General features: G+C 42.5%; 1 protein-coding gene across 2 annotated transcripts in view; it reads left to right on the top strand.

Moving 5' to 3' along the window:
• Positions 1 to 13,946, top strand: part of LOC110535626 (myomesin-1) — a 43,963-nt gene extending 30,017 nt beyond the window's left edge. For both annotated transcript variants that reach the window (XM_036935360.2, XM_036935359.2), the window contains 13 exons: positions 76 to 212; positions 1,949 to 2,093; positions 2,489 to 2,548; positions 2,652 to 2,719; positions 2,868 to 2,981; positions 7,576 to 7,663; positions 7,764 to 7,802; positions 7,989 to 8,094; positions 8,908 to 9,071; positions 9,286 to 9,322; positions 9,660 to 9,682; positions 9,846 to 9,901; positions 12,646 to 13,946. In XM_036935360.2, coding sequence (XP_036791255.2) covers positions 76 to 212; positions 1,949 to 2,093; positions 2,489 to 2,548; positions 2,652 to 2,719; positions 2,868 to 2,981; positions 7,576 to 7,663; positions 7,764 to 7,802; positions 7,989 to 8,094; positions 8,908 to 9,071; positions 9,286 to 9,322; positions 9,660 to 9,682; positions 9,846 to 9,901; positions 12,646 to 12,894 — 1,286 coding nt within the window. In that variant the 3' untranslated portion in view covers positions 12,895 to 13,946. The remainder of the gene's footprint in view (positions 1 to 75; positions 213 to 1,948; positions 2,094 to 2,488; positions 2,549 to 2,651; positions 2,720 to 2,867; positions 2,982 to 7,575; positions 7,664 to 7,763; positions 7,803 to 7,988; positions 8,095 to 8,907; positions 9,072 to 9,285; positions 9,323 to 9,659; positions 9,683 to 9,845; positions 9,902 to 12,645) is intronic.
• Positions 13,947 to 15,068: the final 1,122 nt, after the last annotated feature.

The following is a 15,068-nucleotide window of genomic DNA, read 5'->3' as shown; positions in this document are numbered from 1 at the left end:
CGTTCATTATTACATGTTCCTCCGTCCCTGCTCTCACGTACTGTTGCACTTTCCTTCTCTCCCCCCCCCCTCCAGTTATTCCCTTGAAGACCGAGCTGGCTGTGGAGCTGCAGGAGAAGGGCAGAGTTCGCTTCTGGCTGCAGGCTGAGAAGATCTCTGCTAATGGCAAAATAGAATATGTGTTTAACGACAACACTCTCTCCCAGGGAGAGGTAAGTAGGCACGCTTTGGGACTGAAATGAAAAAATACTCTCCGACGTGTGTGTAAAAGAGGTCTTCTGACCTCAGACGTCTTGGATGAATAAATAAATAGAATTTAAACTACTGTAAATGATGTTGTTCAGGTAAAGTATACTGCTCAAAAAAATAAAGGGAACACTTAAACAACACAATGTAACTCCAAGTCAATCACACTTCTGTGAAATCAAACTGTCCACTTAGGAAGCAACACTGATTGCCAATAAATTTCACATGCTGTTGTGCAAATGGAATAGACAACAGGTGGAAATTATAGGCATTTAGCAAGACACCCCCAATAAAGGAGTGGTTCTGCAGGTGGGGACCACAGACCACTTCTCAGTTCCTATGCTTCCTGGCTGATGTTTTGGTCACTTTTGAATGCTGGCGGTGCTTTCACTCTAGTGGTAGCATGAGACGGAGTCTACAACCCACACAAGTGGCTCAGGTAGTGCAGCTCATCCAGGGTGGCACATCAATGCGAGATGTGGCAAGAAGGTTTGCTGTGTCTGTCAGCGTAGTGTCCAGAGCATGGAGGCGCTATCAGGAGACAGGCCAGTACATCAGGAGACATGGAGGAGGCCGTAGGAGGGCAACAACCCAGCTACAGGACCGCTACCTCTGCCTTTTTGCAAGGAGGAGCACTGCCAGAGCCCTGCAAAATGACCTCCAGCAGACCACAAATGTGCTCAAACGGTCAGAAACAGACTCCATGAGGATGGTATGAGGGTCCGACGTCCACAGGTGGGGGTTGTGCTTACAGCCCAACACAGTGCAGGACGTTTGGCATTTGCCAGAGAACACCAAGATTGGCAAATTTGCCACTGGTGCCCTGTGCTCTTCACAGATGAAAGCAGGTTCACACTGAGCACATGTTACAGACGTGACAGTCTGGAGACACCGTGGAGAACGTTCTGCTGCCTGCAACATCCTCCAGCATGACCGGTTTGGCGGTGGGTCAGTCATGGTGTGGGGTGGCATTTCTTTGGGGAGCCGCACAGCCCTCCATGTGCTCGCCAGAGGTAGCCTGACTGCCACTAGGTACCGAGATGAGATCCTCAGACCCCTTGTGAGGCCATATGCTGGTGTGGTTGGCCCTGGGTTCCTCCTACTGCAAGACAATGCTAGACCTCATGCTGGAGTGGGTCAGCAGTTCCTGCAAGAGGAAGGCATTGATGCTATGGACTGGCCCGCCCGTTCCCCAGACCTGAATCCAATTGAGCACATCTGGGACATCATGTCTCGCTCCATCCACCAATGCCACGTTGCACCACAGACTGTCCAGGAGTTGGCGGATGCTTTATTCCAGGTCTGGGAGGAGATCCCTCAGGAGACCATCCGCCACCTCATCAGGAGCATGCCCAGGCATTGTAGGGAGGTCATACAGGCACGTGGAGGCCACACACACTACTGAGCCTCATTTTGACTTGTTTTAAGGACATATCAAAGTTGGATCAGCCTGTTGTGTGGTTTTCCACTTTGATTTTGAGTGTGACTCCAAATCCAGACCTCCATGGGTTGATAAATTTGATTTCCATTGATCATTTTTGTGTGATTTTGTTGTCAGCACATTCAACTATGTAAAGAAAAAAGTATTTAATAAGAATATTTCATTCATTCAGATCTAGGATGTGTTATTTTAGTGTTCCCTGAGCAGTGTAAATTAGACAATACTGAAAATGCTCTGTCTATGGCCTTTTTTTCTTTTCAGAAATACAAGATGAACTTTAACAAGGACACAGGTGTGATTGAGATGATCATGGAGTCTCTGCTCCAAGAGGACGAGGGAACCTTCACCTTCCAGCTGCAGGACGGAAAAGCCACCAACCAATCCAGCCTGGTGCTGATTGGAGAAGGTAGGACTAACTCCGGCTGTCCTTTTCTCCTCCTCCAATCACCTTCTATCATTCTCACTCTCGTCTGAGTGCCAGTTTGTGCTATCATGCCATCTCCTTGTCACGGCTTGACAAGTACAGCAATGGAGTAGGCAATAGCACAGACAGATCTGGGACCAGGCTATCACCCCTCTGTTGTAAAGAAAAAAACAAGCCCCACTATGGATCAGAAGTTAGATCTTAACATACTCCACTAGGGGGCAGTAAAAGATTACTATGAATGAACTACATACAAATGTATGATAAATGTATTTGTTTAAATAATATCCACATCAATGTACGAAACACATCATAGTAACTATATTACAAGAAAGATGAATATGATTTGTAGATACAGTTTTGTTTCCTTTCTCCAGTGTTCAAAGGGCTGCAGAAGGAGTCTGAGTTCATGTGCAAAGAGTGGCACAGAAAGCAAGGTGGGATTTTTTTTTTTATCAAGAAAATAGAATAGCGGTATGTTATGACACAAATTGTAGACTACAGAATAGTTCCTGCTTTGTTTTGTTTTGTTTTTTGCAGGCCCTCATTTTGTTGAGTACTTGAGTTATGAAGTGACCCCAGAATGCTGTGTTTTCCTGAAGTGCAAGGTAGGAAAAGAACACAGTGAAGTATGGGTTTTATGGAAATAGATCAGCTCAGCTCTCAACTTTCCAGATGAGATGGTATTACCAGGGTGCAGCCAGGCAACATCTGGACAACAACCTGAACATTATAGGTGTCTTTCGCCTCCCGCAGGTTGGAAACATAAAGAAGGAGACGGTTGCATTGTGGTACAAGGATGGGCGTGAGGTCAAGGGAGACGGGAATCTCACCTTCACAGAGGGAGTGCTCAACCTGGAGATTGCTCAGGTGAGAGGAATTCTAATGTTTCATGTACCTCATACATGAGAAACTACAGGGACTGTAACACCATACTGCACAACACCTGTCTTTACAGCTTAGAGAGTATTGTTTTGCAGATTTCTGTATACTATTTGAATGGCTCTTGTGTACATTAAAGGCTAGGTAAAGGTTGGAAAATATAAAGTTTCAATGATTATACGGCACATGTATTAACACACTACGTATTGAATATTTTAGTGATGTTATACAAACATTGTGTTGTTCATTTGCATACTGTATGTAACTATGAAACTGTATCATTGCACGTCTATGTTCATATATCATAAATACTGTATATGTTCCTCACACGTCATGGATACTATCTTCTGGCTGCAAGATTCATTGGTGATAAGTTGAGCATCAGGTGGTCTAAAGAGGTTGAAGTTTATTATATTAAAGAAGTTTATTTTACAGTAAACTTAAAAAAAAAAAATGTCTTTATACAATCGCCTAATACGTCACTCTTAACTGAATTTATCAACATTTCTCACATTTCCAGTCCCAGCATCTAACCCAACCCTATGAGGTGCTAGCTATGTGTTCTATGGAGAATAATGCATGACGTGGAAGGTGAACGTATAGAGCCCCGATTTGATTATACCACACTATAATGTAACCCATTTGCTGCTAGAAATGTGTTCCAACATCCACTGAAGTAGCTAGCAATTTTACTAGGTAGCTACAGTAGTTGCCTTTGTAACCAAACAAACAGACTTGTTAGTTTGGCTAACCAAATCATCAGTCCTTGCTGTAGAGGGGTTGGCTGACGGTCACAAAAATGATGCGTGCCTGCACATCAATGAGCCATGTGGCGTTATGATTCTGAACTGTCAGATAGCTAGCAACAATGGCAAGAAGTTGTCATGTGGGGAATCGTATGTGGCTCGTTTCAGCTCGTTGTAGCTTGTTATTGCTACCATGTCTTGTTTTGACTCATGTCATGTTTATGCTAATAATATGGAAAAGATTCACTACTGTATCTAGTTAAACAACCACAACAATGTATTTGAGACGAGTGCAAATGTATTTATGTTTTCAATAAATGTTTGGAGCCTAAGTATAGTTTACATAACAACAATCTAAGCCAACCCAGTCGGTTTTGTTGCTAAACCAACCCGTCTATTATGAAAATTTAATTCAACAATATAACAACATTTTCAGAAATCGGTGATTCTGACAGCTTTTGGGGCACATTCTTGCCACGCTTCTGTAAATAATTTAACATCCTTATACAGTACCAGTCAAAAGTTTGGACACACCTACTCATTCCAGGGGTTTTTCTTTATTTTGACTATTTTCTACATTATAGAATAATAGTGAAGACATCAAAACTATGAAATAACAGATATGGAATCATGTATCCAAAAAAATCTAAATATATTTGACATTCTTCAAAGTAGCCACCCTGATGACACATCACACCACCTCCTCCATGCTTCACGGTGGGAACCACACATGCTGAGATAATCCGTTCACCTACTTTGCGTCTCACAAAGACACTGCGGTTGGAACCAAAAATCTCAAATTTGGACTCATCAGACTAAAGGACAGATTTCCGCCGGTCTAATGTCCATTGCTCGTGTTTCTTGGCCCGAGCAAGACTCTTATTATTATTGGTGTCCTTTAGTAGTGGTTTCCTTACAGCAAATCGACCATGAAGGCCTGCTTCACACAGTCTCCTCTGAACAGTTGATGTCTGTTACTTGAACTCTGTGAAGAATTTATTTGGGCTCTAATCTGAGGTGAAGTTACAGGAACTTCTCCTCTGCAGCAGAGGTAACTCTGGGTCTTGCTTTCCTGTGGCGGTCCTCATGACAGTTTCATCATAGCTCTTGATGGTTTTTGCGACTGCATTTGAAGAAACTTTCAAAGTTCTTAATTTTCCCAATTGACTGACCTTCATGACTTAAAGTAAGGACGGCCTGTCATTTCTCTTTGATTATTTGAGCTGTTCTTGCCTTAATATGGATGTGGTCTTTTATCAAATAGAGATATCTTCTGTATACCCCCCCTACCTTGTCACAACACAACTGATTGATTAGCTCAAACGAATTAAGAAGGAAAGAAATTCCACAAATGTAACTTTTAACAAGGCACACCTGTTAATTGAAATGCATTCCATTCCATGAAGCTGGTTGTGAGAATGCCAAGAGTGCAAAGCTGTCATCAAGGCAAAGGGTGGCTACTTATATTTTGATTTGTTTAACACTTTTTTTGTTACTATATGATTCCATATGTGTTATTTCATAGTTTTTGTTGTTTTCACTTTTATTATTATTTTACAATGTAAAAAATAGTAAAAATAAAGAAAAACCCTAGAATGAGTACCGGTATGTGTTCTGAATTTTTTTGACTGTGTGCTTCTAAAAGCCAATGAGGAGATAGGAGAGGCAAGACTTTCACTGGTTCAGCTTCACAAATAGAACTGACTTCTATTTTAGCGCTTGGCAACACAGACGCTCATTGGCGGGCGCGAGCAGTGTGGGTGCAATGATTGAATAACATGTATGTATACATTTATTTTGCAACACTCGCGCACACAAAAGCCGCAAGGACTTTTCACAAAACTGCATTCAGCAAATGACGGAATTGCGAAGAGATAGCTATGTACTGTCCCACAAAATTGCTAAACATATCAAGCCATTCGCTGAGGACGAATTCTTTAAAGAATGTTTAATTGACTCGGTAACAATACTTTGCCCCGACAAGAAAGAGCTGTTTGGAAATGTTTCCCTGTCAAGTTGAACAGTGACACGGCGCGTTGAGGACATCGTCACTGAGAATATGGAACAACAGTTGAAAGACAAGATTCCGCCTTTGGCCCTGGATGAGAGCAGTGATGCACGTGAATTGGCACAGTTGTTGATATTCTTACGAGGCAAAACCCCAGACTTAGAAATGACAGAGGAGCTTCAGTGCAGTCAATGAAGAGCACAACCTCAGGGAAAGATTTATCGGGGGAGGTTCATATAAGTGTGTGGCGAAGCTGGGACTGCGTTTTGAAAAGTTATCCAGTGTGACCACTGACGGGTGACCAAACTTGACAGGAAAAAAACGTTAGCCTTTTGAAAAGGATGCAAGATCAAGTAGCTGAGCTGAACCCAGATCAGAAAAGTATTTTCCTGCATTGCATTACACATCAGGAGGTGCTCTGTAAATGTGTTCTGAAAATGAGCCATGTTGTGGATGCAGTCACTAAAGTGGCAAAATCTTTAAACCACAGGCAGTCTCCCTGTTGGAAGAGACAGTCGGGTCCTGCAGATCTTCCCTACCACAGAAACGTGAGATGGCTGAGTTTGGGGAAGGTGCTTAAGAGGGTGTAGGAGTTTTGCAAATGAAAGGAAAATATGTGGATTTCCCTCAACTGCAAGATAAAGAATGTCTGATTTTTCCTTCACCATGAACATCATGGCCCTCGTGAATAAACTCAAATTCCAAACTACAAGGGAAGGGACTTTTTTCACTTCAGATGCACAGCCTTATCAAAGCCTTCAAGGGAAAATGACTCCTACTGACCTATCAAGTAGAAGCCAACAATCTCACCCACCTTCCGACACTACTAGTCTGTTCCCTATCAGATGACCAGCGGGAGATGTATACATCGCTGATACGTGCTTTGAAAGGTGAGTTTTGTCGTCGTTTTGATGATTTCGAAGTGTTGGAAAATGACATGCTATTGGTTTCCTCTCCTTCCACCTTCAATGTGGATAACGCTCCCACTGACCTGCGACTTGAGCTGATCGTTCTTCAGTCTGATGCAGTGATTGTTTTGAATAGTTCTCCAATGTCACTGACGAGGTTCTATGCATCTCTCGATGAGCAAAACTTTCCAAAGATTATGAGTCATGCTCAGGAGATGTTTGCACCAACCTATGTATATGAACAGACATTTTCTGTGAGGAACTATAACAGGTCAAGGCACAGATCATCTCTTACTGACTCACCTCTCAGCAATCCTGCGCATAGCGACGTCAAAAACTATACCTGACCACTGCTCTAGTCAATGCCCATCAGAGACTTCACTCCTCACACTGAGTAGGTTGTTTAAATGTAATGTTGAGTTCTCCCTTTCTTTTGTTAACGGGTATACACAAAAACACGAGTTCTGTCTGTGTACTTTTACCTAAGTGTAGTTCATTGCATGTTTTAATAATGAAACTTCCTATCAAAAGGAGAACATGGATGTGGTTTATTTCTGTGCATGTTAAAAAGGTAAAATAAGTACTATATCTGGATATGATTTACAGTAGATATATCTGTCAACACAGTCATGCACATTATGTATAATCATGTAATATTATTCTGGCCCGTTATGGCAAAAATATGGCCCTCCGTGGAAAATAATTGCCCAGCCCTGCCAAAAGTGGTCATTCTGCCATCTTCTTGTTTTTTGTTTGTTTTGAGAATGCTTTTTTGCTTTTGCGTCCTATAAATGTGTCCTGCAGCATCCATTGCAGGGGAGAAAAGCTTGTCTTTTCGCTTGAGATTTTCATTTTCTTCCTTTACAAAATGGTGGCTGTGCATTTTAGATGTGTGTCTCAAACCTAGCCTTCTCTTATAGATCTCAAAGAAGGATGCCGGTGTCTATGAGATTGTTATGAAGGATGACAGAGGGAAGGACACTTCTACGTTGAATCTGACAGAACAAGGTGACTAAACCCTCAAAGCCATACCTCATTGTCTGTAAAGTAACGCCACAAGTCTGTCATTTTTACAAAGTTATATTATGGTCACATTTCTGTTCTCCAGGTTTCAGAGACTTGATGAATGAAATGTTCAGTCATATCGGTAAGTACATGTGTCACTGTCGTAGTAGAAGCGTCATCTTAAGTTTTACTTGTGTTTAAAACATCCCTAAATTGTCCCTCTGTAAAGTTGAGCTGTGTAACTTTGTGCTGTGTAAAGTCTTTAATGTTGCACTTTGTAACTTCTCTATAATGTTGCACGGTGTAACGTCTCTGTAACCTCCGCTAGCCAACTCTTCCACCGCACTGAAGATCCAGAGCACAGAGGAGGGCATCAGATTGTACTCCTTTGTCAGCTACTACAACGAAGCGCTCCAGGTCACCTGGCACCACAAGTGTGTACTCTCCTTACTTTTCTGTGTTTGTCTGTCAATGGAGGCTGGTGGGAGGAGCTATAGGAGGACGGCCACATTTTAATGGCTGGAATGGATGAATTTAAACGGAGTCCAACGTGGTTCCCATGTGTTTGATTCTGTTCCATTAATTCCATTCCAGCCATTACAATGAGCCTGACCTCCTATAGCTCAACCCACCATCCTCTGGTGTGTGTGTGTGCATGTAGCACACAAAGACTTACTACTCAGCCTGAAGTGTCCCCACTTGCACTGCCAAATAGCTAGCTTTTCGGTGGCGCCGACTTGGTAAGACACTTTGGGATGTCGTTCACGTGTGCTAGCAAGGCAGAGGTCCTCGGTTTCGAGACTGAGGTGAATCAGGAGGAAACGGTACTCGCTAAGCAAGCAGCGTGATGTCAGTTACAGATGGTGCCGTGACCCGGATTTGCTGTTGTGCTCAGCTCAACACTGGGGCCGCTGTGTTGTAAGTTTGGGGGGTGAATGTAGTGCATGGAGATGTTTTGAAACATGCTCCTCAGCCTGAAGTGTCCCTACTAGCACTGCAGAATAGCTAGCTTTTCGGTGGTGCTGACCGCTAAGACGCTTCGGGAGAGCGGTCACGTGTGCAAGAAAGGCAGCGGTCCTGGGTTTGAGCCTCGGTGTGAGTCCAAAATCAGGAGGAAGCAGAACTTGCTAAGCAAACAATGTGAAGTCCGTTACGCGCGTGTGTCTGCATGTGAGTATATTTGCAAGTAAAGTGTCTGCTGCAGCCTATATGTGTGTAAGTCAGTGACCTGTTTTCCTCTCTCGTAGGGATTCAGCGATAGCCTTCACAGACCGCATTAAGAGTGGTGTGGTAGGAGAGCAGCTGTGGCTACAGATCATAGAACCCACAGAGAAAGACAAGGGCAAATATGCCATTGAGTTCCACGATGGGAAGGGCGGTCTGAAGAGGACTGTGGAGTTGGCCGGCCAGGGTGAGACTACATCTGCTTCCCAAATCTCACCCTATATTCCCTATATAGTGCTCTAATTTTCACAAGGGCCCATAAGGCTGTGGTCAAAAGTAGTGCACTATGTTGGGAAAAGGGTGCCATTTGGGATGCGGCCTACATCTAGGTTTGAATTAGGCAGCTTCCCACCACACCAATGCTTTGATAGGCTTATTAACTATCTTTTTTTTTATTGCAGCATTTGATGACGCATATGCTGAGTTCCAGAGGCTCAAGTAAGTGACCTAAAATGTGTGGATTTTTGTACATCAACAACAACAACAAAAACACATTGTGTAAGCCTATCCACATGTTGTGAACATGTCAGTAAGTACTGTCCTTCTTTTCATGTCATTGCTATTTTTGGTGTTCCTCCCTGTTTGCCCAGCCACTCTCTCTCTCTTTGCATGTACTGTTTAAATAGCAGGTAGTCTCTGATAGGACTTGAGGAAGGGAAGTGGGTAGACAGATGAAGTCTTTGCTTAGACACGCTTCCTGGCTCCAAACACATTCTCTGCATTTGTTTCTCTTACCTTTGTTCTTCAATTTGTTCTGTCTCTTCGACACTGTCAGAGCGGCCGCAATTGCAGAGAGAAGTAAGTTCTCACTCTCTCTGTCTCACACACGCACACACCTCAACTTTTAAAAACGTTATTATAAGATGGGGATGAGAGGACTGCTCACTGTATTTTTAGTGGGTACTGATATTTTCAAACTGATCTGAGCTCAGTGGCCTAATTTTGGTGCTCCTTTTTTCAGATCGTGCTCGTGTCGCGGGAGGCCTGCCTGATGTTGTCACCATACAGGAGCTCAAGGTAACCATGTCTGGATGGATCTGTATCTGTCTATGCATGTCCACAGTCCCAACCTGGCCATGCAGGCTTGATAGTGTATGACACTACTATGGTTGCATCTGAAATGGTACCTGTAATAGGGATTTTCAAAGTGAATAAAAGAGCAGAACAATCACAGATAGCCAATCAAAATCAATCTGGTTTAATACAAGTTGCAACAGGGAGGCACATCCAGAACAGAAGCAGAGAAAATGTCTAGAGGGCCCTCTCTGAGAAGGCCCTTTTATATATTAATCACACAGCACCGAATGTTCTGTAAACACCAGCCTGTCAGGCTTGTAGGAAATCATAACATCAGCTAATACAGAATCACAGTGTCACAGATATATTATCAGTGTGTCCTTGAATCTAGTCTGGTGTCAAACTTTAAACATAACTTTCAACACTGGCAGACATTTGATACTGGCAGTTAAACAGGTCAATACTTAGTAACAACAGATAATTATAGACTAAACGGGTGCAAACAGAGGTGTAAAGTAACAAATTATAACTACTGCCGTTACTGTAATTGAATAGCATTTGTCTTGATGAAACTACGCTGGCAAGTAAATAATCTACCCTCTGTTCTATTGACGAATGTACAATCACTGGAGAACAAACTGGACGAGCTCCGTTCGAGACTATCCTAACAATGTGACCTGAAGAACTGTAATATCCTGTGTTTCTCTGATATTTGGTGAACAAAAACATGGATAATATTCTAGCTGGTTATTCTATGCATTGGCAGGGCAGAATGGCAGTAAGCTCAAGGGGAGTGGTGTGGGTCTCTTTGTTAACAACAGCTGGTGCACAATATTTAATATTAAGGAAGTCTCAAGGTTCTGGTCGCCTGAGATAGAATGCCTCATGATAAGCTGTAGACCATACTATTTACTAAGAGTTTTCATCCATATTTTTCGAAGCGGTCTATTTACCAACACAAACCGATGCTGGCATTAAGACCGCACTCAACGAGCTGTATATAAGCAAACAAGAAACTGCTAATCCAGAGGCGGCACTCCTAGTGGCCGGTGATTTTAATGCAGGAAAACTGAAATCAGGCAAATAATTTCTACTGGCATGTCACCTGTGCAACTAGAGGCGGAAAAAAAACAAATTTACTCCAGACCCACATACAAAGCTCGTCCTCCATTTGGTAAATCTGACCATAATTCTATCCTCATGCTTCCTGCATACAAGCAAAAACTCAAACAGGAAGTACCAGTCATGCAGTCAATACGGATGTGGTCCGATGAAGCGGATGCTAAGCTACAGGACTGTTTCACTAGCCCAGACTGGTATATGTTCCGTGACTCATCCGATGGCATTGAGGAGTTTACCATATTAATAAGTGCATCGACGACATTGTCCCCACGGCATACATTCCCCAACCAAAAGCCATGGATTATAGGCAACATCCGCACTAAGCTAAAGGCTAGAGCTGCCTCTTTCAAGGGGAACCCTCCGACGAAACCATCAAACATCAATACAGGACTAAGATTGAATCCTACTACACTGGCTCTTACGCTCGTCAGATGTGGCAGAGCTTGCAAACTACCATTACAAAGGGAAAAACTAGCTGCGAGTTGCTCAGTGACACAAGCCTACCAGATGAGCGGAATATCTTCTATGCTTGCTTCGAGGCAAGCAACGCCCAACCATACATGAGAACACCAGCTGTTCCGAACGACTGTATGATCACTCTTGCCCAAGTAACCCGCCTAGATGACTAATGCACCGTAGCACTCATGTCGGTAGCCATGAAATGCTTTGTAAGGCCGGTCATGGCTCACATCAACACCATCATCCCGGAAACCCTAGACCCACTCCAATTCGCATACGGCAGATTTTTTATGGAATATCTACGTAGGCGTACAGATGCCCATTTATCAGCAACCATCAGTCCTATGTTCCAATTGCACGTTGAGTTAGCTAATCCAAGTTTATCATTTTTAAAGGCAAATTGATCATTAGAAAACCCTTTTGCAATTATGTTAGCACAGCTGAAAACTGTTGTGCTGATGAAGGTAGCAATAAAACCGGCCTTCTTTAGACTAGTTGAGTATCTGGAGCATCAGCATTTGTGGGTTCGATTACAGGCTCAAAATGTCCCGAAACAAAGTGAAGGCTATTCCATGCGAGAAATTGCCAAGAAACTGAAGATCTCATACAACGCTGGGTACTACTCCCTTCACAGGACCACGCAAAACGTCTCTAACCAGAATAGAAGAGGAGTGGGAGGCCCCGATGCACAACTGAGCAAGAGGACAAGTACATTAGAGTGTCTAATTTGAGAAACAGATGTCTCTCGTCCTCAACTGAGAAAAAAGAGCCATATCTCAGACTGGCCAATAAAAATAAAATATGAAGATGGGCAAAAACACCAGTATATTTTTGACAAATCGTTTTTTTGTTTTTGTTTACATACATACATTTAAAGTATTTTTTATTATTTACTTTTTGATTAAAATGTTAACTCCTGTTTCCATTCCCCAAGGGAATGCATCGGTGTGCATCTCCCCGCACATACAATCATGTTTATTACATATCAAATACAGGAAAAGGAGAACTCAAATGTCCCATTACAGTACCCTAGTATTCCCTACATAGTGCACCACATTTGATCAGAGCTCTTGTCAAAAGTAGTGCACTATAGAGGGAATAGGGTGCCATTTCAGATATACCCTACTGTATATGTATGTGATCCTGTCTCTCTCCCCCACCAGGCCCTGAACCTGACCTGTAACATTTCAGGCGACCCCGTGCCTGAGGTCGTCTGGCTGAAGAACGAGAGGGAGATAGTGTCGGACGACCACTACATCATGAAGTTCGAGTCGGGGAAGTACGCCAGCTTCACCATCACCACGGTGAACATGACAGACTCGGGCAAGTACAGCATCCTGGTGAAGAACAAGTACGGCACAGAGAGCGCAGACTTCACCATAAGTGTCTTCAGCCCCGACAGCAAGAAATAAGGGAGAAAGAAAGAAGGCCGGCAAGAAATAAGGGAGACCTCAATCTTTGCGTAAATATCATGTATAAAAAACAGATTGAGTCCTGAGCATTGGTTTGAGATGGTTTTTATGGTACTATACAAAGTTTTTAACTCCAGTTTGAAAAGGTGTATCGTTTTACTCTGAGCATGAAATGTCCAAAGGTTCAGAGAGAAATCAGAGAAGAGCTGTTTCAGCATTTTATCTTTCAGAATTACAAAAAAAAAAAACTACTATACTAACGGTCCAATCGTCCTTTATCTTGACACAACTATGAGTTTAGTTATACATTCATAGCATTTTCCCCATGTATTATAATTAAGGCTGTCAATCAGCTAACTCGAGTTAACGTTTTGTAATTTAAGTGCACACATTTCTTTTTCACAAATAATCGCATTGTCTGAAAGCGTTCAAAATACACTGAAAACATCCCAAATACATCACCTATTCAGCTACAAACAATGCGATGTCAAAACAAATTGACATTTAGGTTAAAGAAAGTGTGCGTAATTCATCTACTTGATTTTGAATACTGATTTTGTCCAAAGTAACAAAGACAAAATCTTAAAATACAGCTCAATTTGAGCAAATTCAGAATGTGTAATAAATCACAGCAAATCCTGGAATTAACTCGATTAATTTTTTTCATCGTTTGACAGCCCTAATTACAATATCCCACTAGGCACACACTGGTTGAGGTAATGTTTCCACACCATTTCAATTAAATTAAGTTGAACCAACATGGAACAGACATTAAATTGACGTCTGTGCCCAGTGGGATGTTGCTATAGCTAAAACATATTCATTTAAGTACTTAAAAGGCACGTAGACAGTTTGTGTGAATTCAAATTACTCAGTAGTTATTACATCACTCCTCCTGTCACTGTAGTGATTTACTCCCTCCTTGAATTATGACACCACGCCTTCTGATTATGACATCACTTCCCCTGACACGTAGTAGTGATTATGAATTAACTTCCTCTGTCCCATCTCACGAGAAGGGCTAATAAAATGGAGCATGTATTTCCTCACCACCTCTGTTTTCACTGCGTTGTTCCCTCTCTATGGCACCCCACTCTTCATTCTCCGTTCTCTACCTCCACTCTTCACACTCTTCTTCAGTCTCCTTTTCACCAATGCACTCCTGGTCCCTAGTCTGATATTGTCTGTTGGTCATCGAGTCTCCGAAGGCCAAGAAGGCATCTATCAGGAACATACACACACACTTCTCTTCTTACACCAGGGATTCAAACTCCGCTCCTTGAGGACTGCTTTGCCTCATTTACACCTGGGAAATCGGGTGTGTTGATACTGCAGATGTTTGGCCCTTGACGACTTAAGGACTTGACAACCCAGCTGCTTTGTACCATATACTTTGTCTCGCAATACAATCAGCTAACTGTACCTTGTCTCTGTCCACACACACTTCCAGTGAGCACCAGTCCTCTCATCACATTTATCTGTACTGAGTGTTTGAAAGGTAAGCACAAATCCCCTGAGTGACCCACAGACACCCTTCATGTTATTGTTCATGACATGTTTTCTCATCAAGGATTAACCACAAGTAGGACCTTACACTGTCTGTGTCCCAAATGGCACCCTATTCCTCATATTACTTTTCACCAGAACTATGGGCCCTTGTCAAAAATAGTGCAACAAATAGGGAGTCTTTAGGAGGCAGACATTATACAGTGCATTCGGAAAGTATTCAAACCCCTTGACTTTTTGTTAAAGCTTTGTTCTAAAATGGATTAAATTAAAAAAAATGCTAATCAATCTACAAACAATAATGACAAAGTGAAAACAGGTTTAGACCTGTATTTAATTAGATTTTTTTTAAACAACAAAATGTAACATTTACATAAGTATTCAGACCCTTTGCTATGAGACTTGAAATTGAGCTCTGGTGCATCCTGTTTCCATTTATCATCCTTGAGATGTTTCTACAAGTTGATTGGAGTCCACCTGTGGTAAATTTAATTGATTGGACATGATTTGGAAAGGCACACACCTATATAAGGTCCCACAGTTGGCAGTGCATGTCAGAGCAAAAACCTTCCAACAGGACAACGACCCTAGGCACACAGCCAAGACAACTCAGGTGTGGCTTCGGGACAAGTCTTGGAATGTCCAGGAGTGGCCCATTCAGAGCCCGG

Source organism: Oncorhynchus mykiss, chromosome 11 (genome assembly GCF_057628025.1).
Source record: "Oncorhynchus mykiss isolate SJ-2025 chromosome 11, ASM5762802v1, whole genome shotgun sequence".
Classification (NCBI taxonomy): Eukaryota; Metazoa; Chordata; class Actinopteri; order Salmoniformes; family Salmonidae; genus Oncorhynchus; species Oncorhynchus mykiss.
Note: the sequence above shows the minus strand (reverse complement) of the source record. Positions and strands in the feature narration are given on the sequence as shown.